At 47.3% G+C, this 27934-nt stretch overlaps 1 protein-coding gene across 2 annotated transcripts in view; it reads right to left on the bottom strand.

Moving 5' to 3' along the window:
* The window catches only part of LOC110538651 (speckle-type POZ protein), an 86366-nt gene that overhangs the window by 30667 nt on the left and 27765 nt on the right, over nucleotides 1–27934 (bottom strand). For both annotated transcript variants that reach the window (XM_021625605.2, XM_036938797.1), the window contains 4 exons: nucleotides 7834–8103; nucleotides 7266–7387; nucleotides 6892–7043; nucleotides 1136–1263 (listed from right to left, as the gene is read on the bottom strand). In XM_021625605.2, coding sequence (XP_021481280.1) covers nucleotides 1136–1263; nucleotides 6892–7043; nucleotides 7266–7387; nucleotides 7834–7911 — 480 coding nt within the window. In that variant the 5' untranslated portion in view covers nucleotides 7912–8103. The remainder of the gene's footprint in view (nucleotides 1–1135; nucleotides 1264–6891; nucleotides 7044–7265; nucleotides 7388–7833; nucleotides 8104–27934) is intronic.

Here is a 27934-nt window from a genome sequence, read left to right as displayed (position 1 = left end):
TGTCCTATAAACGGGTCAGCGGTGTGTGTCCTATAAACGGGTCAGCGGTGTGTGTCCTATAAACGGGTTAGCGGTGTGTGTCCTATAAACGGCTTAGCTGTGTGTGTCCTATAAACGGGTCAGCTGTGTGTGTCCTATAAACGGGTCAGCTGTGTGTGTCCTATAAACGGGTCAGCTGTGTGTGTCCTATAAACGGGTTAGCTGTGTGTGTCCTATAAACGGGTTAGCTGTGTGTGTCCTATAAACGGGTTAGCTGTGTGTGTCCTATAAACGGGTCAGCTGTGTGTGTCCTATAAACTGGGTTAGCTGTGTGTCCTATAAACGGGGTAGCTGTGTGCACACTTCAAAGCAGCATAAGGCTGTGTGTTATGGTTTTGGATGGCCAGATTGCTAGCAACAACGACAAGAAACTATGTGGTGAATCGTAAGTGTCTCGTTTCAGCTCATTTGATCTTGTTTTTGATTCCATGCCTTGTTTTGAAGTGTTTTGACTGATTTCACATCTATGCTAACATGGCAAAAAATGTGCTATCTAGCAAGTTAACCAACAACCACAACAAACTATTTGAGAGACAAGTTCTCATTCTGCAACTTTAATTAGGTTTTCAATAAACATTGGGGACAAAATATTGTTTACATGTTATCAAAAATATAAGCCAACCTCGTCTGTTTTGCCCCACAGTTGAGCACAAGTCGATGTAGTTGCTAACCAACCAACCCGTCTACAGAGATACATCTAACTGCCAACATTATAGGGCGTTGGGCCCCACGAACCAGAACAGAACAGGATCCGAACATTCTTCCATGAGAAATTCCATCATTTGGTGTTCTGTTGACGGTGGTGGAAAACACCGTCTCACGCGCCACTCCAGAATCTAATATAAAGTGTTCATTTGGGTTGAGATCTGGTGACTGACACACCCTTTAACCCCACATGCTCCTTTGAGACGCTCTTTAAAAGTCACTGACATCTATTATTCTAGCCAGGGTAGACAAAATAATCTACAACTGGGCTTTTTTTATACATGACCCTAAGCATGATGGGATGTTAATTTCTTAATTAACACCTGCACCTGCTTTCAATTTTATTTTGGCAGTTACCTGTGTCTCTATGTTGTGTGAACTTGTGCCCTACCTCACAGAAGAGAGTGAGCTTGTCGTCAGGCAGCAGCCCATTGGCCTCGTCCAGCAGGAAGTCTCTCCTGATGAATTTCTTAAAGCCCCAGTCCTTCCCCTGGACAAACCGGTATGCCCTCTGGCTCTCTGTAAAAGGGAACAACACAGACAGTTAGTGCACGTGTGTCTGTCATGACCATGAGAAAGGAGAAAGTGAGAGTGAGCACAGCCAGACAGGAGGTTGAATGAAGGAAGTGTCACCTGCAGGGGACTTTTAACACCTCATAAGAAAACGATGCCACACTCCACAGACATTTTTCATACACTCCCTCATCTCTGGCACACAGGCACGATAAGCAGGTGGGATAAGCAGGGATCAAAGCATCCCATTATAAAGTGCTTATGGACTGCCAACTATGTCTGCCTGAGAAGAGGCAGGGAGGGTTCTGTGCACTACAAACACACAAGAGAAATGCCTTCGTGGGGTCCTTCATATTCCAGGAATACGTACATACACTGGTTGCGTCCAGAAGGGCACCCTTTTCCCTATATAGTGTACAACAAAAGTAGTGCACTACACAGGGAATGGGGTGTTATTTGGGACACAACCACTGAGGACATACTCAACGTACATAACACAATAACTAGAGTCAGAGACACTGCTGTACCATAGTGGTTCTGATGGCCCAGTTGGTAAGACTGATGCTAACAACGCCAAGGTCATGGGTTCAAGTCCCTCAGGGATCACATACTACAAATATAAATGCACTCACTTTACTGTAAATGGCTTTGGATCAAGTCGTCTGACAAGTCAGATCACAATGAATTCCCTGCCCAGACATTTTCCTACTCCAAGACCCTCTCAAAGATCTCCAATGAAACTTCACATACAGATCCCTGGTCATGTATAGAATGACATGATCCCATCTAAGAAGCTCCTGTAGGGCAGGCCCCTCCTGTAGGGCAGGCCCCTCCTGTAGGGCAGGCCCCTCCTGTAGGGCAGGCCCCTCCTGCTATATAGGACGAGGATCCCTGGGGACTAAAGAACCACACACACCAGGCCGACAGCCCATCTGCCGTTCGTCTGCCGCTCTTTCGGCGTGGTGTGTTTTAGGAACCACCCACTGATGGACGTCTGGCTGCAGACGTTTTCACCCGATTCTACATGAAGAATCGGTTAGCAAATTACAGCCGGTTAGCAAATTACAGCAGGGGTGCTGAGTACCATCGGCCAGCTAACGCTACTGGTGTCCAAGCCTTAAGAGTTAAGAGATCTCCTGCCATATCCAAGTGGGAGTCATTCAGATGGGGTAACAGCTCTGCTGAAAGCTCTATGTGAAATTCACCAGCAGCGGTATGATGCAGTGGTGGGTACAGTAGTCAACCAGGCAGGCAGGGGCTGCGCTCCAAATGGCACCCTATTCCCTTTATAGTGCACTACATTGACCAGAGCCCTATGGGCTATATGGAATAGGGAATATGCTGTCATTTGGGATGCGTACAGACAGTGGTGGAGTTGAACGCATATCCAGTTCTCCACCCCAGTGCTCAATCAGGGGGTCCTCTCCCTCTAATCCCTCCCCTGGAGATGGGCTACAAACAGGCCCTGACAGCCACCCTCTCAGACTGACAGAAATCCAAACACTCCAAAGGCTCTTTTCTCTACTCTTTTTTTCCTACTTTATTCATCATCACTCTCCTCTTTTCCTCTCTGCATAGTAGGAACTGATGTCAGAAGACTTTCATTTAAAGGCTTTGCGTCAGTCTCTCACTCTCATCTTAAACCTGTGTTGTTGAAAGCCACGTCAAACTTTTATGGACTTGACATGCCAAGTAGTGTATGGTTGGATACACAAACACACAGAGCAAAAGCACTGCATCTTAGTCTTATCCTTGTCTGCCTGTTTGTCTGAAATCTTTCAGTCTGCGTTTTCTCTATTTCCTTTCCGATATGTGAGAGACTCAGGCATGGTCCCCTGGCCAGCAGCTCCTCTCCCTGTGTGGTGGAGAGATTGTCCTGTGTGTTATCAGGGTATATGGAAGAAGACCAGCAGCCTGTGACAACTTCCTACGGGGCTAGGTCTCAGCCTAACTGAGGTGTGAGGATGGTGGGAGAAGAGAGAGAGGGGGCTAGCTGGGAGGAGGGCGGGACGGAACGGGAGCACAGAGAATGGAGGAGAAAGGGTGAGAGGAGTCCTACTGCTCAGTCCCTGCTCACTCTCCACACTAAGGTGTATGTCTGTGTGTACGTGCGCCTGTGCGTTTGTGTATGCGTGTGTGTATTAAGAGGAGCTTTCCCAAGCTGACCCTGCTACCTCCACTGGGTCTCCTGAGCAGAACCTGATCAACCTCAAGTCAGACCGCATGTGGTCACGGTAGGGTCACAGCAGGCTGGATCACCGAGTCGGGAGGGGAGGAACACACCAGGAATAACAAATATGAGAGGGAGAAGACCAGTGATAGAAGCCTGTCACTAACAGTGCAGGCAGAGAGGTGGCATGTGAGGTGAGATATGTAGATAGATTGAGTGAGACAGAGATAAAGGAAGAAAATAGGAAGGCGAGAGGGACAGAGTTTTAGAGAGGAGAAGGGAAAGATAGAGTCAGAGAGAGCGAGAGAGAGGAGAGCCAGGCTGTTTTAGAGAGCATAGCATACATATTCAGGCTGTGGCTCAGGGGCCTGGTTGGCACACACAGTGAGAAGGTCACCCAGAAGACTGGCTGGCAAACATCGCACTCCGGGCCAACAGAGTGTGGATCACACTAAGCGTGTGTGTGTGTGCGGGCATGACAGAGAAAGTGTAATGTACAGTATGTACATCAGTTCAAAACACAACTCTAATCCCTCCGTGATCATCTGTTCTCTGGAAGGAGGTTTAGAGAATCCCAAAAGGAGCCTGGAGCTTTTCCACACACCTACATAGGCTGACATATAACCAGGAAGGCAGGCACACAAGCTCGCTCGCTCGCTCACACGCACCACAAATACACAAAACGAACGCACACGCCATTTCCGAAGAAAATCAAATCTCTATTGAATAATGAGCTCTATAAGCAAGTGTCAGCACAAACATGTGTAATGACGTTCCTTCTAGCCGTGTCGATATGTGATTATGTAAAGACTGTCCAATGACTCTTCCCACAACACAACCACATTGAATGCCTGACCGCCCCCATCAGTTACCGCAGGCAACCAGCTCTGACAACCACATACAAGCATTCAGACAGAGGTTTCAATCAGCCAGGAGACCATATGGAACTAAAGACACTAACCACAACACCACAAACACTGTACTGGCAAATGAGATCGTTCTTTTAAAATGTACAGTGTATGAAGAAGACCTGTGTACACATAGCAAATTAACCTGAACTTGAACCTGTGACCAAACAGACTGGAGACATAACCTCTCCTTAGCACTTAGCCATTTAAATAAACCCTAGCCACCACCGCCAAATAGCAGGAGACTTCCTCTCTCTCTCTCTCTATGTTCTCAGAGCAGTCAGTGCAGCAGTGTGTCTGCCAGCAGGCTGCTTTATCTGGCACGGGAGAAGAGGGGGGGGGGGGGGGGGCAAGAGACACGTTACAAACCGTTCATCCACAATCCCACAGGAGAGCCAGCTAGCTAGCGACTAAGCCAGGGAGAGATATGATGTGGCGGAGAAGAGAGGAGAGGATGTTCGAGGGAGAGGTGGGGGGGGCTGCCAGTGGAGCCCAAATCTATCTCCATTAGCAGGCAGTAACACCATCGGAGACCAACATACATTACTGATTGAGGCTCTCTATTCAGGTGGGGGTGGCTGAACAGTATGAGGTTGAAGGTTAGATCCACTTGAAACAGTTAATGTTTAAGGCAGCAAATGATATATGCAGCATCTTTACATTACTCACAATCATCTTTAACCACATATATATATATATATATATGTTTATTTAGCTATGTATCACACCAATATGTACTTGAACTTACTATCCATTTCAGTGGAGTGTGTGGCCCTGTGAGACTGTGTGGAGAGCCCCAGCAGTGACATGCCACATAAACAGTCCTCACACTCTGAGCCACAGCCTTCTTAATTAAGGCACTTTGTTTTTATTTGGCCTGGGTTCTCTTCAGGAGGCATGGATTTAATTGGATTCTAAATGATCCAGAACAGATAGAGCTATCTTTACTGCCATATTCTCAGACGGAGTGCTCGCTGAAGTCCCTTGTCACGAATACGGTGGCTGCGGGTAATTTTCTCCAGCGACAAGGCGAGCAGAGAGCTGAGGGGAAGATGGGGTGCATCTGGGGGGGGGGGGGTCCTAACAGCCAAAGAACACAATTTACAGCAAACCCCCCAGAGACACGAAGAGAACAACAGAAGACATTTTCTCCACTGCTCTCAACATTCTCCATCTTTAATCTCTTTCAGTGGTCATGTGGAGAAGCAGATTCAGGTGAGCTGACCGAGTGAAGGAATGAAACGGCTCTAGGTGGTGTTTACCACCCACTCTGCAGGCTACTGCTGTCCCTCTTAGAGTGGTGCAGCGAAATGGGCACAGCCAACTATGCATTAACTGTACCTTAAGAGCCTCTCAAGTGAGCTTGATGCACAATTACAGTATGCGGCCCAAGGCCTGTTTCATAACAGTAGTGTTTGTGAATGTGTTGTTGTTGTTGCGGAGAGAAAAAGCACTGCCACAGTGAAGATGTAGAGTGTAGAACGGAGAGAGGGAAAGTGTGTGAGGGAGGGAGGGGTTGAGTTCACGCGGTAGATGTTTCTCAGCAGGAAAACCATTTCCCTTTCTACATGACCTGCACTGCGGGGGGTTGTACAGTCTTTCTGCATACACCTCTGATACAAACATTCCTCCTCTGCCCCTCTCCTCACCTCCTCCCATACTTCCTGTGCTCGACGGTGTGCCGGAGGAGAGACAACCAACCAGGTAGAGAGCCTGGTAACCAGGAAGCGGTCACATCTGGCCAACTCTAATTCAATTCCACACAAGTTTGCTTTTCCTCCCCATAACATAACCTAATTAAAAAGAGCAGGCATCGGAAGAAACACATCCTTTCCAATTCATCAGCCAGAAAACAGGCAGAAGACAAAAATTGCTCCAAGCTACTTTGAATTAAATATGGGGGGGAACAAATCCCACCCAAAGTGATTATACACACCCATATGGCTATCAACACCTCGGCCCGCACACTGAATTAGACACTTTGGCTCCCTCACCCCCTCCTATGGACACACTCACTTAGTAAACCTCAGAGACACAGGTAATACATCCCTCAAACCTCCTAACCTTGTTCCTATTAGTCAACATGTCTTCCATGTTCTACTGCCAAGCTACAGGTTTGAGCTGAGAGGTTCAAGAGTGGATTGTTATAAGTAGTTCTGTTATCACATTACCTCTCACACACCTACATAATATCAAGCCAGGTACACTATGGGATTACAATAGCAGAGCACCCCTGACCCTATAGAGATGGTGGGTTGTTGGGGATAGATATTTCCCAAGCAAAAAAATTATTCATATTCAAGAAAACATTAAAAAGTACATCTACTAAGATTGACCATATGACTGGACAGATACTGACACCTGAATTGACTGTTACCTTTCAGGTATTTTAAATGTCTGTAATGTCTACTTGTTAATGTTATTTAAATGCATGAATTTGAAAGTATTTTTGTTTGAAATGCCATTTTCGTCATGTGTCGGACCCCAGGAAGACTAGCTGTCGTCATGGCATTAGCTAATGGGGATCCAAATCAACTCAAATCAAGTGTGACTTACCCATAGCCTTCGTCTCCTCTCCCTTGGCATTGAGGATGGAGAACTTGAACTTGGCACGCACCTCGCTCTTGGGACAGCTGACCAGGAGCAGGTAGAGGGACAGGTAGTCTTTACTCTCCTCGTCCAGGCCTTTAGGGTTTACACGCAAACACCTGGACACACAGAGGGAGGAATCAGCATCAGTGATCATCAGACTCAGTCAAACAGAGACGAGGTCAGTCAACTATGCTCAGTAACTGTCCAACAGAATAGAGACCAAACCCTGTCCAACAGACTTAGGAGTCTAAATCAGATCAATCATGGACAAGTTATCGGTCCTGTAGTCCCTTATGGTTTATCCATAGCACCCACTTCTTGGCCCCGCCTCCACTCACCATTTAAGCTTGTCATTGGCTCCCGAAGAGAAGGTGGAGCTCTTGATGACCTCGCCCATCTCCTCACGACAGAAGCTGAAGTTGTTGATGGTCCACATGTAAGAGAACTTCACCACTTTGATCTAACAGAGGTAGACACACACACACACACACACACACACACACACACACACACACACACACACACACACACACACACACGGCAGGAATCAGACATGATGACTAATTTATTTATCTATTCTATACAGGTAGCTAAGTGGCTGGTTGGTCAGGCTGGACTTCAAAACCACACATCAAACCTGCCTTTCATCTCAATAAACATTGACAACAAACAGGGGGAGAAGAAAGGATATTAAAAAGCTGCAACAAAAAATGATTTTGCAAGGACAGCGAGATGAAAAACACATCAATAGAAAAACATCCCTCTTCTTTAAACAGGCTGTTATCAAAAACACCAGCACTGGCAGCAGTCCTGACTGACTGACTGACAGACAGACTGACAGGTGTAAGTACTGTACATAGAAAAACAGATACATGTACACACACACACACCAATCCCCACGCTTACCTGAGTGTAACACCAGCTCTCAGCCACAGGGCCGCTGGACATGTCCGCGGGGGGAGGGGGACTCGGGACTCTTGACATCGCCAGCGTTGAGGCAGGGGGGGCCTGAGCTGAGCCTGAGCACCAGCCAGGAGGGGGACAGAGTGGAGGGGTGGCTGAGCCCAACAGAACACCACTGAATGGGCTAAGTATTCAACCAGACCACCACACACAGCACCAGGGTCCAGGCAAGGATAACGTCTGGGGAATGTCCAGGTAACCCACAGCAACACCCTACAATCAGAAAGAGTCGCATTATCATAGGTGTTATAGTCAGTGCGTGTGCTAAAAGGCTAATTGTAATTGAGCTATATCAGTAAGTAGGACAAAACAGCTCTGAATTCATTTGTTTTCAAAGGGCCTCTGCATTCAAAGCAGAGAGGCTGTGAACGCTGCTCGCTCGGCTTCAGTGAGAAAAGCCCTCGTTTATCTGCCATGGTTCTGCCTTTCTTTTGCTTTCGGCGGAGCGGAGCGCCAGCCGATCTGTGACAGAGTGAAGAGCAAGGCTTAAGACCCTCATCCCACGCCTGCCTGCCAATCTCCACTCACTCAAGTAGCCTACACAAGGTCACATTCAACTTTCAAAGAGCACATCGACTTGGAAATGTCATAGCCTTTTCCAAAATGTGCAAACTTCTATCAATCTGTGTGCACAAGTTATTCACTCTGGTTTTTCAAGGTACATGTGTGAATACAGCCACAATAGAAAAACAGCATTGACTTCAGTTGAACCATAGATCTATGAGAGAGAACTGTGACTTTAACCAATGACTTCTCTTCAATATCACCTTTACAGAACCACAGATGACCCCTGGGAATAGAACAAGAATGTGTTAATTGACTTGCTGGTTAAATAAAAATCAACAAAGTATCATATTTTGTTCTCCTTTCCTCCCTCTCCCCTGGCTCCTTTCCTCCCTCTCCCCTGGCTCCTTTCCTCCCTCTCCCCTGGCTCCTTTCCTCCCTCTCCCCTGGCTCCTTTCCTCCCTCTCCCCTGGCTCCTTTCCTCCCTCTCCCCTGGCTCCTTTCCTCCCTCCCCCTGGCTCCTTTCCTCCCTCCCCCCTGGCTCCTTTCCTCCCTCACCCTGGCTCCTTTCCTCCCTCACCCTGGCTAATTTCCTCCCTCTCCTTTCTCTATTTTCTCACTCATCCTGCACATGTCAAATTGAAGCTATCACGGGGTCTCGGGGCAAAGTCTCCTCTTCTCTCGTTCTCTCTCTTTTCTCAGTCAACCTGCAAGTCCCCCTGTCTCGTAGCCAGACAATCCCTTTGCTTTGCTTCTTAATTAGTGGCTGACTGAAAGGGAAGTTCAGGACCTAGAGAACTTCCCAGAATCGGTGAGTGAAAGCGTGAGAGAGAGGGAAGGGCAATGGGGGGGTCCACCTCCTCTGTATGAGAGTGGAGACGGGTGAGACGACACACAGAACTCCACGGACGCAGACAGGACTTCATGAATGTTTAGAGAACTTTCTGTTGGATCTGATCTTTCTGTTTCTTATTTTGTTCTATTTGCATCTGATGAAAAACACTGGTGGCATTTTCACTCAGTAAAACAATACAATATTAATCAAAAGATGAAGAACAAGGCAGCACGGATTTGCAATTTAAATTACCTGAGACTTCCTAACAATTAATTATAGTCTGTGTGAACTTGTGGGTGTTCATGGGTGTAACAAATATGCAGCTTAAGTGCACAAATGCATGCACACATGCAAACTGCTGTGTGGCGGAGTGTGTGCATTGCATGGGTGCAATAAATGTGCGCCTGTATGTTTCTTTAAGCTGTGTGTTCTCATGTCTCTGTATAGGCTACTGTCTCCCAACGTGTGTGTTGCCAACAGCGATCACAAGGGAACCACTAAGAAAACATGCCAATACTGGCATCATAGCGAACAACTTCACAGCTTTTCTAAATACACCCAGATGACACTTAACCAGAATAAAGCTGGGGATTGATTTGTCTTTTCATGACAATCATCAGGAGCAGAGAAGCAGAAAAATGACAGTAACAACTCAGAGACAGTGGGGGGTGGGGTGTGTGGTAATCCTTGTACTCCCTCACTTCAAAATCTTGAGATGGTTCATTCATCATGGTGATTCAGCTGGTGACAGTCAGCACCAATGGACAGGAGGACTAACAGGTGAGAATACACACGGCAGGGGAAATAAATATCACCACAGCAGTACGTCAGAGAGCGTTAAGAGGGTTGTGTGGATTGTGTGCTCCCCCTGAAAACAATCACTAGACAAAGTATGAGGTAAGGATGGCAGCGGTGTTGTGTTGTGAGTGTTTCTCGGGTTGTGTATATGCGTGATTGCCTACCGCCCACATCTCATTTCCCTATCCCATCCTAGTCTGCTGCTGTGGGGACCGACAGGATGAGGACCTGGAGCACATTTATATTAATCACATAGACAGGCCTCTCTCACTGTGCGAGTCCAGATCTCCCTCCCTCCCAACACCGCCTTCACCTCCCTCCCAACACCGCCTTCACCTCCCTCCCAACACCGCCTTCACCTCCCTCCCAACACCGCCTTCACCTCCCTCCCAACACAGCCTTCACCTCCCTCCCAACACAGCCTTCACCTCCCTCCCAACACAGCCTTCACCTCCCTCCCAACACAGCCTTCACCTCCCTCCCAACACAGCCTTCACCTCCCCACTAAGAGGTGAGTGCATTACTCAAACATTGACATATGGACAAACAGTTCCCAGGAAACCAACGGTCTAAATGGATGTCATGTCCTCTCCATCCCTCCCATTAGAAACAGAAGATAGGGGTGCAGAGGAGGATGTTATAATATATATATATATATATATATATATATATATATATATATATATATATATATATATATATATATATATATATATATATATATATATATATATATATATATATATAAAACATGCGCCCCTTTATTTTTTTATATACATACACACACACACACACACACACACATATATACACACACAAGGGCAAAAAAGTATTTAGTCAGCCACCAATTGTGCAAATGCTCCCACTTAAAAAAAATGAGAGGCCTGTAGTTTTCATCATAGGTACACTTCAACTATGACAGACAAAATGAGGAAAGAACATTTCCAAATAATTCATTAAAAATTATGTTGGAAAATAAGTATTTGGTCACCTACAAACAAGCAACATTTCTGGCTCTCACAGACCTGTAACTTCTTCTTTAAGAGGCTTCTCTGTCCTCCACTCGTTACCTGTATTAATGGCACCTGTTTGAACTTGTTATCAGTATAAAAGACACCTGTCCACAACCTCAAACAGTCACACTCCATTATGGCCAAGACCAAAGAGCTGTCAAAGGACACCAGAAACAAAATTGTAGACCTGCACCAGGCTGGGAAGACTGAATCTGCAAAAGGTAAGCACCTTGGTTTGAAGAATTCAACTGTGGGAGCAATTATTAGGAAATGGAAGACATACAAGACCACTGATAATCTCCCTCGATCTGGGGCTCCAAGCAAGGTCTCACCCCATGGGGTCAAAATGATCACAAAAATCCCAGAACCACACGGGGGGACCTAGTGAATGACCTGCAGAGAGCTGGGACCAAAGTAACAAAGCCTACCGTCAGTAACACACTAAGCCGCCAGGGACTCAAATCCTGCAGTGCCAGACGTGTCCCCCTGCTTAAGCCAGTACATGTCCAGGCCCGTCTGAAGTTTGCTAGAGAGCATTTGGATGATCCAGAAGAAGATTGGGAGAATGTCATATGGTCAGATGAAACCAAAATAGAACTTTTTGGTAAAAACTCAACTCGTCGTGTTTGGAGGACAAAGAATGCTGAGTTGCATCCAAAGAACACCATACCTACTGTGAAGCATGGGGGTGGAAACATCATGCTTTGGGGCTGTTTTTCTGCAAAGGGACCAGGACGACTGATCCGTGTAAAGGAAAGAATGAATGGGGCCATGTATCGTGAGATTTTGAGTGAAAACCTCCTTCCATCAGCAAGGGCATTGAATATGAAACGTGGCTGGGTCTTTCAGCATAACAATGATCCCAAACACACCGCCCGGGCAACGAAGGAGTGGCTTCGTAAGAAGCATTTCAAGGTCCTGGAGTGGCCTAGCCAGTCTCCAGATCTCAACCCCATATAAAATCTTTGGAGAGAGTTGAAAGTCCGTGTTGCCCAGCAACAGCCCCAAAACATCACTGCTCTAGAGGAGATCTGCATGGGGGAATGGGCCAAAATACCAGCAACAGTGTGTGAAAACCTTGTGAAGACTTACAGAAAACGTTTGACCTCTGTCATTGCCAACAAAGGGTATATAACAAAGTATTGAGATAAACTTCTGTTATTGACCAAACACTTATTTTCCACCATAATTTGCAAATAAATTCTACAATGTGATTTTCTGGATTTTTTTTCCTCATTTTGTCTGTCATAGTTGAAGTGTACCTATGATGAAAATTACAGGCCTCTCATCTTTTTAAGTGGGAGAACTTGCACAATTGGTGGCTGACTAAATACCTTTTTGCCCCACTGTATATATTATTATTTAACCAGGCAGGCTAGTTGAGAAAAAGTTCACATTTACAACTGTGACCTGGCCAAGATAAAGAAAAGCAATGCGACACAAACAGAGTTAGACATGGAATAAACAAACAGTTAATAATACAATAGAAAAATGTATATACAGTGTGTGCAAATGAGGTAGGATAAGGGAGGTAAGGCAATAAATAGACCATAGTAGCGAAATAATGACAATATAGCAATTCAACACTGGAGTGATAGATGTGCAGATGAGTGTGCAAGTAGAGATACTGGGGTGCAAAGGAGCAAAATAAATAACAGTATGGGCATGAGGAAGTTGGATGGGCTATTTACAGGTGCAGTGATTTTAGAGCTGCTCTGACAGCTGGTGCTTAAAGTTAGTGAGGGAGATATGAGCCTCCAGCTTCAGAGATTTTTGCAGTTCGTTCCAGACATTGGCAGCAGAGAACTGGAAGGAAAGGCAACCAAAGCAGGAATTGGCTTTGGGGGTGACCAGTGAAATATACCTGCTGGAGCGCGTGCTACGGGTGGGTGCTGCTATGGTGACCAGTGAGCTGAGATAAGGTGGGGCTTTACCTAGCAAAGACTTGTAGATGACCTGGAGCCAGTGGGTCTGGCGACGAATATGAAGCGAGGGCCAGCCAACGAGAGCATACAGGTCGCAGTGGTGGGTGGTACATGGGGCTTTGGTGACGAAACGGATGGCACTACTACATGCAATTTGCTGAGTAGAGTGTTGGAGGCTATTTTGTGAATGACATCGCCAAAGTCAAGGATCGGTAGGATAGTCAGTTTTACGAGGGTAAGTTTAGCAGCATGAGTGAAGGATGTTTTGTTGCGAAATAGGAAGCCGATTCTAGATTTTATTTTGGATTGGAGATGCTTAATGGGAGTCTGGAAGGAGAGTTTACGGTCTAACCAGACACCTGGGTATTTGTTGTTGTCCACATATTCTAAGTCAGAACCGTCCAGAGTAGTGATGCTGGACGGGTGGGCAGGTGTGGTAATTAGTTTTACTTGCATTTAAGAGCAGTTTGAGGCCATGGAAGGAGAGTTGTATGGCATTGAAGCTTGTCTGAAGGTTAGTTAACACAGTGTCCAGGGGGGCCACAAGTATACAGAATGGTGTTGTCTGTGTTGAGGTGGATCAGAGAATCACCAGCAGCAAGAGCAACATCATTGATGTATACAGAGAAAAGAGTCCCTGTGGTACCCCCAAAGAGACTGCCAGAGGTCCGGACAACAGGCCCTCCAATTTGACACACTGAACTCCATCTGAGAAGTAGTTGGTGAACCAGGTGAAGCAGTCATTTGAGAAACCAAGGCTGTGGAGTCTGCCGATAAGTCTGTGAGTCTGCCGATTCTATGCATGAAACCAAGGCTTTTATGGTTACAGAAGTCAACAAATGAGAGCGCCTGGGAAATGGGAGTGGAGGAAGGCACTGCAGGGCCTGGATTAACCTCTATATCACCAGAGGAGTAGTAGGATAAGGGTATGGCTAAAGGCTATAAGAACTGGTCGTCTAGTACGTTCGGAACAGAGAGTAAAAGGAGCAGGTTTCTGGGCGCGGTAGAATAGATTTAGGCATAATGTACAGACAAAAGGTATGGTAGGATGTGAATACAGTGAGGTAAACCTATGCATTGAGTGACGATGAGAGATATTTTCTCTAGAAACATAATTTAAACCAGGCAATGTCACTGCATGCATGGGAGGTGGAACTAAATTATTAGCTAAAGCGTGTTGAGCAGGGCTAGAGGGTCTACAGTGAAATAAGGCAATACTCACTAACCAAAACAGCAATGGACAAGGCATATTGACATTAGGGAGAGGCATGCGTAGCCGAGTGATCATAGAGGTCCAGTGAGTAGCTAGGCGGGCTGGAGACACGGCGATTCAGACAGCTGTGGGCCGGGGCTAGCAGACGGGGGATGTCGTGAAGGAAGAAATCTGTTGTAGCCCCCTCGTGCTGTTACGTCGGTAGTCCAGTCGTGATGGATCAGCAGGGCTCCGTGTGGTAAAAGGGTCCAGGCCAATTGGCAAAATAGGCATAGTGGCCCAAGAACTTGGTCGATGGACCTATTCAGGTAACAGTCCAATATGCTCTAGACAGCTTGCTAGCGGCTAGCAGATGGGCATTCGGGGGACGTCGCGACAGAGGAGCCAGTTGAAAAACCCCCTCGGGCAGATTACGTTCGTAGTCCAGTCGTGATGGATCGGCGGGGCTCCGTGTCAGGAGTAAAAGGGGTCCAGGCCAATTGGCAAAATAGGTATTATAGCCCAAGGAGTAGCTGATGGACCTCTTCAGCTAGCCGGGAAATGGGCCTAGCAAAGGCTAGCTCCTGGCTAATTGGTTCTGTGTTGAGGTTAAGAAAAATATTTTGTAAATATAAATGCAAAGAAAAAAGATACAAAAGAAAAATACACGGGACACGACAAGACGAGGACAACGAAGTCTGACTGCTATGCCATCTTGGAACTGGGGAGAGCCTGGGGCAATATGAATGTTTGTCAGTCATCCCAGGTGAGTTCAGGTTGCCTAACTGACAGTCGAGGCATCCAATCTACCTCGTGGTTCTCCTTCTCACTAGAACATTCCAGTGGGGGTTTAGTGTACTCATATGTGGCAGACCAGCCATGATTCCAATCTATCAGCATTCAGAACAACCCTCCATTCTCTCTCTCCTAGAGTTAATATACAGCTGGAAAGTAGCTTGGCGGGAGCTTGCAGATTCAACAGTCCACTTCTTAATAAACACACATTATTACATCCTCTAGTTTAAGAAACATAAATAAAAAGGAACCACATGAACAAAGCCCTGGGTATATATTGAACATTTGTAGATAGACATAATCCTACACTAGTGCAAGTGTTGTCAATTTGTGTAGTGACTACCAGGAGTGGGCAACATACAGCCCACAGGCCATATATGGCCTCCAAGCCCATTCAATCAGTCCCCGGGGTGGTTTGAGTAAAAAAATAAATGGGTGTCAAGGTTAAAAAACAATCCAGGCCACTCTTGAAATTCTAAAACTAGACAATGTATGGAGAAGTGATGATGGACCTACATTTTCAAATAACTGTCCTTTCTCTGGTCCACAAACTGCTTAAGACAAACAAATTAGTCCGGAAAAAAACGCAGAATTTTCAAATTGGCCCTCAAGCCGAAGTTATTGCCCACCCCTGGACTAGTGAGTGTCTAAATACATCCATATAGAATAGTTAAAATATGGCAGGGACTTAAAGACGTTGGGCCTGCTGTGAAATAGGAGGTCCTGCTGGATGACAAGAGAAGATGGAACCCCTTCTGGAATTCATTACAGCTGGCTACTGCTCTACTCAGAAGAAAAAAACTTTCATTCTGGAAAAAAAAGCAGACGCATAACGGCTCTCCATTTAAATTCCCTTTCACTTGCAACATGAAAGAGAAACATCAAATACACGGCACCACCCAGCAGCCTCTCCCTCCGGGCCGCTTCCTGCTGAGAGGAGAAGACACACGCTAGCTAGCACCGAGCAGCCAGACACCGCCACCACCTGGCCAGGTGGAGGCTGTGCAGCCAGAGGAAGTGGGAGGGGGGGTGAAGTTTATCCACATATCAAAATACGGAGATTCTCGTTACCTTCTTTTAACATCACCCCCCCTCCTCCCCCACACCTTCCTTTCCTCCAGCTCTGGCGAGACAGCTGACAGAGGGTTAATGAAGTCTGCTAATTAGAAGGTCAGGTTGAATTAAAAGCGGCTAGGGTGGTAGAGCGATGAAAGGGAGCGTATTAAAAAAGTGTGTCCAGACCAGACTAGATTGATCAGCTGAAGGCTCTGACCCTCATTTGAAAAACACACATGGTACTGACTGAAGGTTCCCCACCAATTAGACAGACAGACAGACCAGTCATAACTGATCACTGAAACACTCTGCTATTAGAGTAAGTATAATTATCCCTGCAGGCTAGCCGGCTGCTGTGTGGAGAGCAGTTGACATGTGATCTTAGCTCTGATTTGATCTAGGGGTCTCACTGAGTCAGGGATAAAAACTGCTCCAAGATCAGTGGGGGTCAAAGGAACAGGTGACATACAGGGAGGAGTAAAGGGATAACTTGATTTCCAGATACAGGAATCAAAAAGGTAAGAGTAACAGGCTAAGATACAGGAATCAAAAGGTAAGAGTAACAGGCTAAGATACAGGAATCAAAGGGTAAGAGTAACAGGCTAAGATACAGGAATCAAAGGGTAAGAGTAACAGGCTAAGATACAGGAATCAAAGGGTAAGAGTAACAGGCTAAGATACAGGAATCAAAAGGTAAGAGTAACAGGCTAAGATACAGGAATCAAAGGGTAAGAGTAACAGGCTAAGATACAGGAATCAAAGGGTAAGAGTAACAGGCTAAGATACAGGAATCAAAAGGTAAGAGTAACAGGCTAAGATACAGGAATCAAAGGGTAAGAGTAACAGGCTAAGATACAGGAATCAAAGGGTAAGAGTAACAGGCTAAGATACAGGAATCAAAGGGTAAGAGTAACAGGCTAAGATACAGGAATCAAAGGGTAAGAGTAACAGGCTAAGATACAGGAATCAAAGGGTAAGAGTAACAGGCTAAGATACAGGAATCAAAGGGTAAGAGTAACAGGCTAAGATACAGGAATCAAAGGGTAAGAGTAACAGGCTAAGATACAGGAATCAAAGGGTAAGAGTAACAGGCTAAGATACAGGAATCAAAAGGTAAGAGTAACAGGCTAAGATACAGGAATCAAAGGGTAAGAGTAACAGGCTAAGATACAGGAATCAAAGGGTAAGAGTAACAGGCTAAGATACAGGAATCAAAAGGTAAGAGTAACAGGCTAAGATACAGGAATCAAAGGGTAAGAGTAACAGGCTAAGATACAGAGATTGGAGAGTAGATCATGTAGTATGATGGCTCCAGTAAATAAAGACAGGAAGAGATACTGGCCTTAAGGGCAAGAGAAGACAACATATATGGAGTGCAGTTACGGGTAGGATTGACAGTTGGAAGAGTAACATACAGCACCTGTATGACAGACATGTACAGCTCTGACAAAAACACGTGGTGGTTGTGGTGCATGTAAGGTGAGCTGTGTCTGTCCAGCCAGCTCAGCACAGAGCAGCCCTGATGCCCCAGACACACAAAGACCAGAGGCAAGGAGTGTGTCAGAGCAGAGCCGGGGCTGCAGAGCCGCATGCAGGAGCGATGGATTAAGAGCCACTCAGACAAAAGCCCTATGAGAACCATGGAGACAGCCCTACTGATACTATATCATTATCTGGCTCCATATCACAGACTCCCTACCCAGAGATCTCCACCTTTCTCTCCCCTCAGAATACCTCCAACTCAACCCCCTTTCTCTGGCTTTCTATAGCCCCCAGAAGGTTGACATGGCATTAAACCTCGATCTCACTCTCTCCCCTTCTATGGCTCTATCATATCTTATATCCCAACCCTCTCCCCTCCCTGCTTCCTCTCAAAGCTGGCCAGCTGCCATGTGACCTAGTCCCCTCTCATTAAGTCACAGGTCTGAAGCCTTGCTCACAGTTCTAGTAGGATCAACTAGAGCTACACTCACAACAGAACACCTAACTGTGTGCAATTGTAAGTGCAGACAAATAAACACAGTTGTAAGCTCACATAGGCACAGTCAAACACCACATGTAAGTGTAACTTCTTCCAAAATGACAGGCTTTCCTGACAAAGACAAATAGTGTTGAGCTTTAGGAGCCCTTAACACGCCAACCTTCTCCTGATTAAAGATGACAGCGGCCATAGAAGGACTCTGAACAGACATAACAGTAGACCGTAGCTATATATCCATCTCCTGCACATCAAGTTGCCAGAAGGGATTGTGTATAAACCAACACACTTCAGAGCTAATAGTAATGCTGCTTTAACCTTTGCCTTGCCGCAGTTTTCCCACTCCTATTTATTTATCTACCCGAAAGAAATACTTGGAGTTAGAGTTCTTCGAACCTATGAAGTGAAGCTGGTAGGAAGAGGGAGGGAGAGAGAGAGAGACTGGTGTGATACCTTACTCGTTGTAATTATGCGATTTATAATTAAAATGCAAATTAAGTGAGAGGGAGTCTCTCTTCGCCTCGTTTAAATGTTTTCATTTTTTCTCCATTGTTCCATTAGTCTCCAACAGAGGAGCATGAAAGGCTGCTGATTGCCATTACACGGCAGTAACCACATTTTAGATGGATGGTGCTACTTGCTATTGGTGGTTATGGAAACAACTCTGGTGACCCATTTCCTTTCCCTCACAGTGACCTTCTTGGTATCTGGTACTCCATTGTTAGAGACCGGCCAAGAGAGAAACATGGTGCAAAATGTGAACAAAGAGAAACTGCCAAAAACACAACAAATATCCAGATAAAGAGAAAACCTCACACACGTATTCCCTCACGCAGCAAACACACAAAAAAATGTCAGATTACATAAATGGGATGAGCCCAATTAAAAAGTAAGACCATAAGGCTCATACCATCAGGAAAAATCACCACAGCCGATTGACTGTATTCTCTCATTGACCTGTGCACTTCCCTCAACAAAGTCTCTACAACCCCCACTCCTATCGTCTGGAGGCCCGTGTTCATATCTGTGAAAGCAATCATTACACCTAGCAGAGGACATGAGCTGTAAACATAGATGTAACTATCTGTAAATGTGAAGAGACGCTTGACTTTCATAATAAGCTCCAAGGAATCAGTCAGGTAAGAAGAGTGCTTTCAGACAGACAGTGGGGATCCCCAACACGCCCCCTTCGACCCTTACTTTTTTTCGTTATCTGAAGCAAAAAAATAATCTCAATGTGGACCCAAATCTCCTTTTAACTTAAAACTGCAACAACCCAGAGAGATACTCTAAAATGCTCTATAATTTGGGTGTTATAATTCAAAGGAGAGCATGAGAGAAAAAGCAAACAAAAAGAGAATTAGATCATGTTTTTGAAGTAGACGTCCTTCAGTTTGACTTTACCAGGTAACACGCTTTCGCCTCCATTTCCCACATCAAGTGGATTTCAAAACACATTTGAGGACCAGAGAGCTTGGTAATTAGCAGTCCTTGCTCATAAAGGGACCAAAAACTAAGCCTGTCTTAAGCTCCATTTCTCCATACCCTCCAGTTGTCTCTTCTGATTCCTCTCCTCTCATAAATTATGTTGCCTGGAAACAATCAATGTGCCTAAATGTTTTATTTTTAACATATTCCTGGCAGCTTTGGTCAGCATTCGGCCTATTTTCTGTTCTCGAAATACAACATTGTTGTGACAGTTCTTGCTGCCCCTGACAACTTGACAGATATGAGAGCTAAGACAGACTTATTAGATTTAGATCTATATTAGATTTATGGTCTCGTATAGAAGGCTATATTACATTAAATGTCTACTATAAATGCTGTTTACTGACAGAGGCCTAACACAAGGTCTAGTCTCGCTCCACAATCGTCAGTTCTGTCATGACTACACATGAGGATCACAATGGGTCAGATCAGCTTGGCAATGGCTGAGGGGGGAGACTTTTGACACATCACACCCGGTCGTAAATCAAGCAGGAGAGAACTCTCTCTGGGTCTCTAGTATTGGGATCGGAATGTCTGTGTTCAAAAGTCTTTTGCCAGCCAAAAACCGCTAACATCAAAACAGTGAACAGTGGAACAAATGTGAGAAATGGTCAAAGTGTAGATGTGGAAAACTAATGTATATTTTATGTAATTAAAAATGTTATAATGAAAATATTGCAACTTTGTCAACTATGTCAAGTTTACTGACATAGTGATGTGAACATAATGAATAATGATTCAACTATTTTTGTTAAGATAGGAATGTGATTAGCCACACCCCGAGGGAGCTCATAGATTGTGTCAGGATAATGGAACGCCCCTTTTTACCAGAGTATATAAAGGACGAGTTAAGAATTAACATAGACCAAAAAAGCATGGAGCGTTAGCTACATGTGGGAAACGGTTGAAATATTGAACCGACACGAGGTGAAGAAATAAAGTCACCTTGCGTGGTCCACATGTTGAAATGGTTAGAAACTCAACACGAGGTGAGGAAAATGAACTTACAAGACACCGCCAATCTGAAGCTGCGCATGTAAAGTGAGTTAGGAACTTTGACTATCCACCCGAGGAAGAAACTAGAAAATCCTCTCAGATAATCACTAGTACAGCTAAGTAGCTGCTCTTAAGAAACAGCCCATTGGAGACCGGACAACTAAGAAGAACATTGTGACCTCTGGTGGACAATCAGAGCATTCAGACATGGGCGGTGGTTTGTGTGCAAAGTGAAAGGTTACTGTGAGCGTAGTTTCCAAGTGTACGATAACTGTCTTTCCCTCTCCCCTCTAATGTTATGTTGTAACAAGCCGTCATATTGTCAGCCAACTAGGAACCTGTAGACTTGTTTACATGCTGCTGCGCGGTTTGTTGCTAAACTTACTTTGCTACCTGCCAACTTCACAGTTTTTACTTTTTTATTACTGTTTTATATTTGAATTTTTTTCCCCTCGCTCAACTTTTTCATTCAACTTTTCTCCCCGGACGCCTTATCTGGACGTGGTTCGTCAAGACCTCCACCAGCCGAAGCGAAGTGGATGTCGGAAAATGTTCTACTTTTAAACTCGGACAAAACAGAGATGCTAGTTCTCGGTCTCAAGAAACAAAGATATATTCTGTTGAATCTGACAATTAATCTTGATGGTTGTATAGTCTCAAATAAAACTGAAGGACCTCGGCATCACTCTGGGCCCTGATCTCTCTTTTGACAAACATATCAAGACTGTTTCAAGGACAGCATTTTTTCCATCTACGTAACATTGCAAAAATCAGAAACTTTGTCCAAAAATGCAGAAAAATGTATCCATTTTGTATCCATCCATGCTTTTGTCACTTCTAGGTTAGACTACTGCAATGCTCTACTTTCCAGCTACCCGGATAAAGCACTAAATAAAACTTCAGTTAGTGCTAAACACAGCTGCTAGAATCTTGACTAGAACCAAAACATGTGATCATATTACAAGACACCCCCAATAAAGGACTGGTTCTGCAGGTGGTGACCACAGACCACTTCTCAGTTCCTATGCTTCCTGGCTGATGTTTTGGTCACATTTGAATGCTGGTGGTGCTTTCACTCTAGTGGTAGCATGAGACGGAGTCTACAACCCACAAGTGGCTCAGGTAATGCAGCTCATCCAGGATGGCACATCAATGCGAGCTGTGGCAAGAAGGTTTGCTGTGTCTGTCAGCGTAGTGTCCAGAGCATGGATGCGCTACCAGGAGACGTGGAGGAGGCCGTAGGAGGGCAACAACCCAGCAGCAGGACCGCTACCTCCTCCTGCTCCTCCTTGCAAAGGCGGAGCACTGCCAGAGCCCTGCAAAATGACCTCCAGCAGGCCACAAATGTGCATGTGTCTGCTCAAACGGTCAGAAACAGACTCCATGAGGGTGGTATGAGGGCCCGACGTCCACAGGTCGGTGGGTCAGTCATGGTGTGGGGTGGCATTTCTTTGGGGGGCCTCCATGTGCTCGCCAGAGGTAGCCTGACTGCCATTAGGTACCGAGATGAGATCCTCAGACCCCTTGTGAGATCATATGCTGGTGCGGTTGGCCCTGGGTTCCTCCTAATGCAAGACAATGCTAGACCTCATGTGGCTGGAGTGTGTCAGCAGTTCCTGCAAGAGGAACGCATTGATGCTATGGACTGGCCCGCCCGTTCCCCAGACCAGAATCCAATTGAGCACATCTGGGACATCATGTCTCGCTCCATCCACCAACGCCACGTTGCACCACAGACTGTCCAGGAGTTTGCGGATGCTTTAGTCCAGGTCTGGGAGGAGATCCCTCAGGAGACCATCCGTCACCTCATCAGGAGCATGCCCAGGCGTTGTAGCGAGGTCATACAGGCACGTGGAGGCCACACACTACTGAGCCTCATTTTGACTTGTTTTAAGGACATCAAAGTTGGATCAGCCTGTAGTGTGGTTTTCCACTTTAATTTTGAGTGTCACTCCAAATCCATACATCCATGGGTTGATAAATTTGATTTCCATTGATAATTGTGTGATTTTGTTTTCAGCACATTCAAATATGTAAAGAAATAAGTATTTAATAAACATATTTAATTCAGATCTAGGATGTGTTATTTTAGTGTTCCCTTTATTTTTTGGAGCGGTGTATATCAACCGGGACAGTTGGCTTTTCACTAGGACCGGGAGGAACAATGGCCGCCTCTCTCTTTTGCGCAAAAATCACTCTGAGAGGCCCCACCTGACCACTTACGTAATGTGGTCGTTAACGCTCATTCTTCAAAATAAAGGCCTGAAACTATATCTAAAGGCTGTAGACACCTTAGGGAAGCCATAGAAAAAGGAATATGGTTGATATCCCTTTCAATGGTCAATAGGGATGCATAGGAACACAGAGGTTTCAAAATAAGAGTCACTTCCTGATTGGATTCTTCTCAGGCTTTTGCCTGCAATATCAGTTCTGTTATACTCTCACACAATATTTTTATCTTAATCTGGCAATTACATGCATATTCTAACATCTGGTCCTGAGAAATAGGCCGGTTACTTTGGGAAAGTTATTTTTCCAAACATAAAAATAGTGCCCCCTAGCTTCAAGAGGTTAAACCAATTTGTGTAGTACTGAATAATCAGCAGGCCCGGGGTTCTTGCAGATCCAAGGTTGCAACTGTTCAGAAAGAAGAAGTTACAGGTCTGTGAGAGCCAGAAATCTTGCTTGTTTGTAGGTGACCAAATACTTATTTTCCACCAGAATTTGCAAATAAATTCATTAAAAATCCTACAATATGATTTTCTGGATTTTTTTTCTCATTTTGTCTGTCATAGTTGAAGTGTACCTATGATGAAAATTACAGGCCTATCTCATCTTTTTAAGTGGGAGAACTTGCACAATTGGTGGCTGACTAAATACTTTTTTGCCCCACTGTACTTCACTAATCTCAGCAGCCTCTCAGTCCAGTTAATACAAAATATATTTGCTTTTCATAGTCATGATATGCATGATATTCATGATGAGGCCAAAACCACCCCAAACTCCAGCTGCCATGCATCCTTCAATCCTCCATGCATTGTTTTCCATTTTAATGGGGTTTAAATCAATTTCAGTACGCTCTAGCACAGGAATGTCGCACCAATGTGGTTTTCGGACATACTCCAGACATATTGTTGATCATGAAATATTACTTTCTAAATTTCATTATTACAGTTTTTATAATTATACATATCATTGGCTATATAGTTATGTTGATGCAAATGGATGTGCATCTACCAGAAATGTTGTATAAAAAATAGAGCAAGAAACTCAATTAGTGGGAAAGTCACATCCACTAAATTCCTCAGAGTTTCAATTGATGAAAAGTCATCCTAGAAAGATCTTATTACATTTGTTTGCAGGAAAGTGATGAAATCTGTTGGGATCATCAGAAAGATTAATGGTTTGGTTCATCAGGCCTGCTTCCTGACTCTATACTATAGGTTATTTTAATCATATGCCTCCTACCTACACAAATTACTTACCAGACAAAGGACATTTGCAAGACTAGCCACCTCCTCTAATTACCTGGCTCCATCTGCACCTTTGTTATAGAAACTCAATATCTTGACTATTAATGTACGCCAATCTACAAATACTTCACAGACAGTTTACTGAAACCCTTCAATGGATTCATCCAGGTCAAATCTGAAATCCATCTATATATACAGTGCATTCGGAAAGCACTCAGACCCATGGACTTTTTCCACATTTTGTTTTGTTACGTCATTCTAAAATTGATTAAATAGTTTTTTTACCCTCAATCTACACAAAATACCCCATAATGACAAAGCAAAAACAAGTTTTTAGAAATGTTAGGTGCCTTTTGTCAAACTCCAGGCAGGCTGTCATGTGCCTTTTACTGACGATTAGCTTCCTTCCATATGGCCAGTCTCCACACTGGTGGAGTGCTGCAGAGATGGTTGACCTTCTGGAAGGATCTCCCATCTCCACAGAGGAACTCGGGTTCTTGGTCACCTCCCTAAGACCAGTCTCCCCTGATTGCTCAGTTTGGCCGGGCGGCCAGTTCTAGATAGAGTCTTGGTGGAACCAAACTTCTTCCATTTTAGAATGATGGAGGCCACTGTGTTCCTGGGGATCTTCAATGCTGCAGACATTTTTTTGGTATCCTTCCCCAGAGCTGTGCCTCAACACAATCCTGTCTTGGAGGTCTACGGACAATTCCTTCGACCTCATGGCTTGGTTTTTGCTCTGACATGCACTGTCAACTGCCGGACCTTATATAGACAGCTGTGTGCCTTTCCAAATCATGTCCAATCAATTGAATTTATCACAGGTGGACTCCAAGTTGTAGAAACATCTCAAGGATGATCAATGGAAACAGGATGCACCTGAGCTCAATTTCGAGTCTCATAGCAAAGGGTCTGAATACATATGTAAATAAGGTATTTACAACCACCGGCGTGCATCCCTCCCACTGTCCTTTCTGCACTTCTAACAATTATAATGATGAACAGTCCCGGCAGTGGTGCTGAATTTGTAGTTTGCTGTCTGCAAATGAGGGAAAGAGACCAGAGAGAGACGCCCGAGAGAGAGAGAGGACGCGTGCGGAGAGAGAGAGGGCGCGGCGCGAGAGAGAGGGCGCGGCGCGAGAGAGAGAGGGCGCGAGAGAGAGAGGGCGCGAGAGAGAGAGGGCGCGGCGTGAGAGAGAGAGGGCGCGGCGCGAGAGAGAGAGAGAGGGCGCGGCGCGAGAGAGAGAGGGCGCGGCGCGAGAGAGAGAGAGAGGGCGCGGCGCGAGAGAGAGAGAGAGAGAGAGGGCGCGGCGAGAGAGAGAGGGCGCGGCGCGAGAGAGAGGGCGCGGCGCGAGAGAGAGAGGGCGCGGCGCGAGAGAGAGAGGGCGCGGCGCGAGAGAGAGAGGGCGCGGCGCGAGAGAGAGAGAGGGCGCGGCGCGAGAGAGAGAGAGAGGGCGCGGCGCGAGAGAGAGAGAGGGCGCGGCGCGAGAGAGAGAGGGGGCGCGGCGCGAGAGAGGATGCGTGCGGCGCGAGAGAGGGCGCGGCACGAGAGAGAGAGAGAGGGCGCGGCGAGAGAGAGAGAGAGGGAGAGGCGAGGGAGAGAGAGAGGACGCGTGCGGCGCGAGAGAGAGAGGGCGCGGCGCGAGAGAGAGAGGGCACGGCGCGAGAGAGAGAGGGCGCGGCGCGAGAGAGAGAGAGGGCGTGGCGCGAGAGAGAGAGAGGGCGCGGCGAGAGAGAGAGGGCGCGGCGAGAGAGAGAGTGCACGGCGAGAGAGAGAGAGAGAGGGCGCGGCGAGAGAGAGAGAGAGAGAGAGCGAGAGAGAGGGCGCGAGAGAGAGAGGGCGCGGCGCGAGAGAGAGGGCGCGGCGCGAGAGAGAGAGAGGGCGCGGCGCGAGAGAGAGAGAGAGGGCGCGGCGCGAGAGAGAGAGAGGGCGCGGGCGCGAGAGAGAGAGGGCGCGGCGCGAGAGAGAGAGGGCGCGGCGCGAGAGAGAGAGGGCGCGGCGCGAGAGAGAGAGGGCGCGGCGCGAGAGAGAGAGGGTGCGGCGCGAGAGAGAGAGAGGGCGCGGCGCGAGAGAGAGAGAGGGCGCGGCGCGAGAGAGAGAGAGGGCGCGGCGCGAGAGAGAGGGCGCGGCGCGAGAGAGAGAGAGGGCGCGGCGCGAGAGAGAGGGCACGGCGCGAGAGAGAGGGCACGGCGCGAGAGAGAGGGCGCGGCGCGAGAGAGAGGGCGCGGCGCGAGAGAGAGAGGGCGCGGCGCGAGAGAGAGAGAGAGGGCGCGGCGAGAGAGAGAGGGCGCGGCGAGAGAGAGAGGGCGCGGCGAGAGAGAGAGAGAGGCGAGAGAGAGAGAGAGAGGGCGCGGCGCGCGAGAGAGAGAGGGCGCGGCGCGAGAGAGAGAGGGCGCGGCGCGAGAGAGAGAGAGGGCGCGGCGCGAGAGAGAGAGAGGGCGCGGCGCGAGAGAGAGAGAGGGCGCGGCGCGAGAGAGAGAGAGGGCGCGGCGCGAGAGAGAGAGAGGGCGCGGCGCGAGAGAGAGAGAGGGCGCGGCGCGAGAGAGAGAGGGCGCGGCGCGAGAGAGAGCGAGAGAGGGCGCGGCGAGAGAGAGAGAGGGCGCGGCGAGAGAGAGAGAGAGAGAGGGCGCGGCGTGAGAGAGAGAGAGGGCGCGCGAGAGAGAGAGGGCGCGGCGAGAGAGAGAGAGAGAGAGAGGGCGCAGCGAGAGAGAGAGAGAGGGCGCGGCGAGAGAGAGAGAGGGCGCGGCGAGAGAGAGAGAGGGCGCGGCGAGAGAGAGAGAGGGAGAGGCGAGAGAGAGGGCGCGGCGCGCGAGAGAGGAGGGCGCGGCGAGAGAGAGAGAGGGCGCGGCGAGAGAGAGAGGGCGCGGCGAGAGAGAGAGAGGGCGCGGCGAGAGAGAGAGAGGGCGCGGCGAGAGAGAGGGCGCGGCGAGAGAGAGAGGGCGCGGCGAGAGAGAGAGAGGGCGCGGCGAGAGAGAGAGAGGGCGCGGCGAGAGAGAGAGAGGGCGCGGCGAGAGAGAGAGAGAGGGCGCGGCGAGAGAGAGAGAGGGCGCGGCGAGAGAGAGAGAGAGGGCGCGGCGAGAGAGAGAGAGAGAGGGCGCGGCGAGAGAGAGGGAGAGGCAAGAGCGAGGGCGCGGCGAGAGAGAGGGCGCAGAGAGAGAGAGGGGGCGCGGCGAGAGAGAAAGAGGGGGCGAGAGAGACAGGGCGAGGCGGCGAGAGAGGGCGAGGCGAGAGGGCGAGGAGAGAGAGGGCGAGGCGAGAGAGAGACAGAGACAGAGACAGAGAGAAAAAGAGAAAAAGAGAAAAAGAGCCACGAGAAAGACACCAGAGTGTGTGGGTCTACTCAGGTCCACCGATGCATAGAGAAACAGAAAGACAAGGGGGCGAACATTTGGAGCTGAGGACAGGCTTTTTTCTTCTAATTAAAAATGGAAACCTGTCATTTCTAAATGTACTCCCTAACACACACAGACACGGCTGACAGTGAGGGTCAGACACCAAGGCCCAGACCACCCACTGCCCACCTGCCTCTCCACAAAGAAAGACTAAACTACTTTAGGAGCAATATACAGTCATGGAAGAATGTGAACACCTATAGCTGCAATCGCCACCAACACATCAGCTTCAAAAACATACTTCAGCAGAGCCAATTAAGATCAACCCCTCTCTTAAGTTGTCATGCTGGTGTGCTGAGACACTGCAATCAAGGGCAAACGCCTGCCATAGGGAGATAACGGAGTACAACCCTCGCCCTCACCCCACCTCTGAAGATTCTCCCTCATTTCTAACAGAGAGAACACAGCCTCCCTTCCTGCCCCTTCCAGGAGAACCTGTGGGCCCTCCCACAATGAGACTAAGCAGGACCATTCAACAGCACAAACCCCTTGTGGAATAGGCATGTCAGCCCACTGTGGTACACCATCGCCAGAGCTGTGTCTAGTAATGGAGATAGAAGGGCGAGTCAGATGATGGAGGGTCCGAGTGAATGGTAAT

Source organism: Oncorhynchus mykiss, chromosome 12 (genome assembly GCF_013265735.2).
Source record: "Oncorhynchus mykiss isolate Arlee chromosome 12, USDA_OmykA_1.1, whole genome shotgun sequence".
Lineage (NCBI taxonomy): Eukaryota > Metazoa > Chordata > Actinopteri > Salmoniformes > Salmonidae > Oncorhynchus > Oncorhynchus mykiss.
This window is presented reverse-complemented; position numbering and strand designations above follow the sequence as displayed.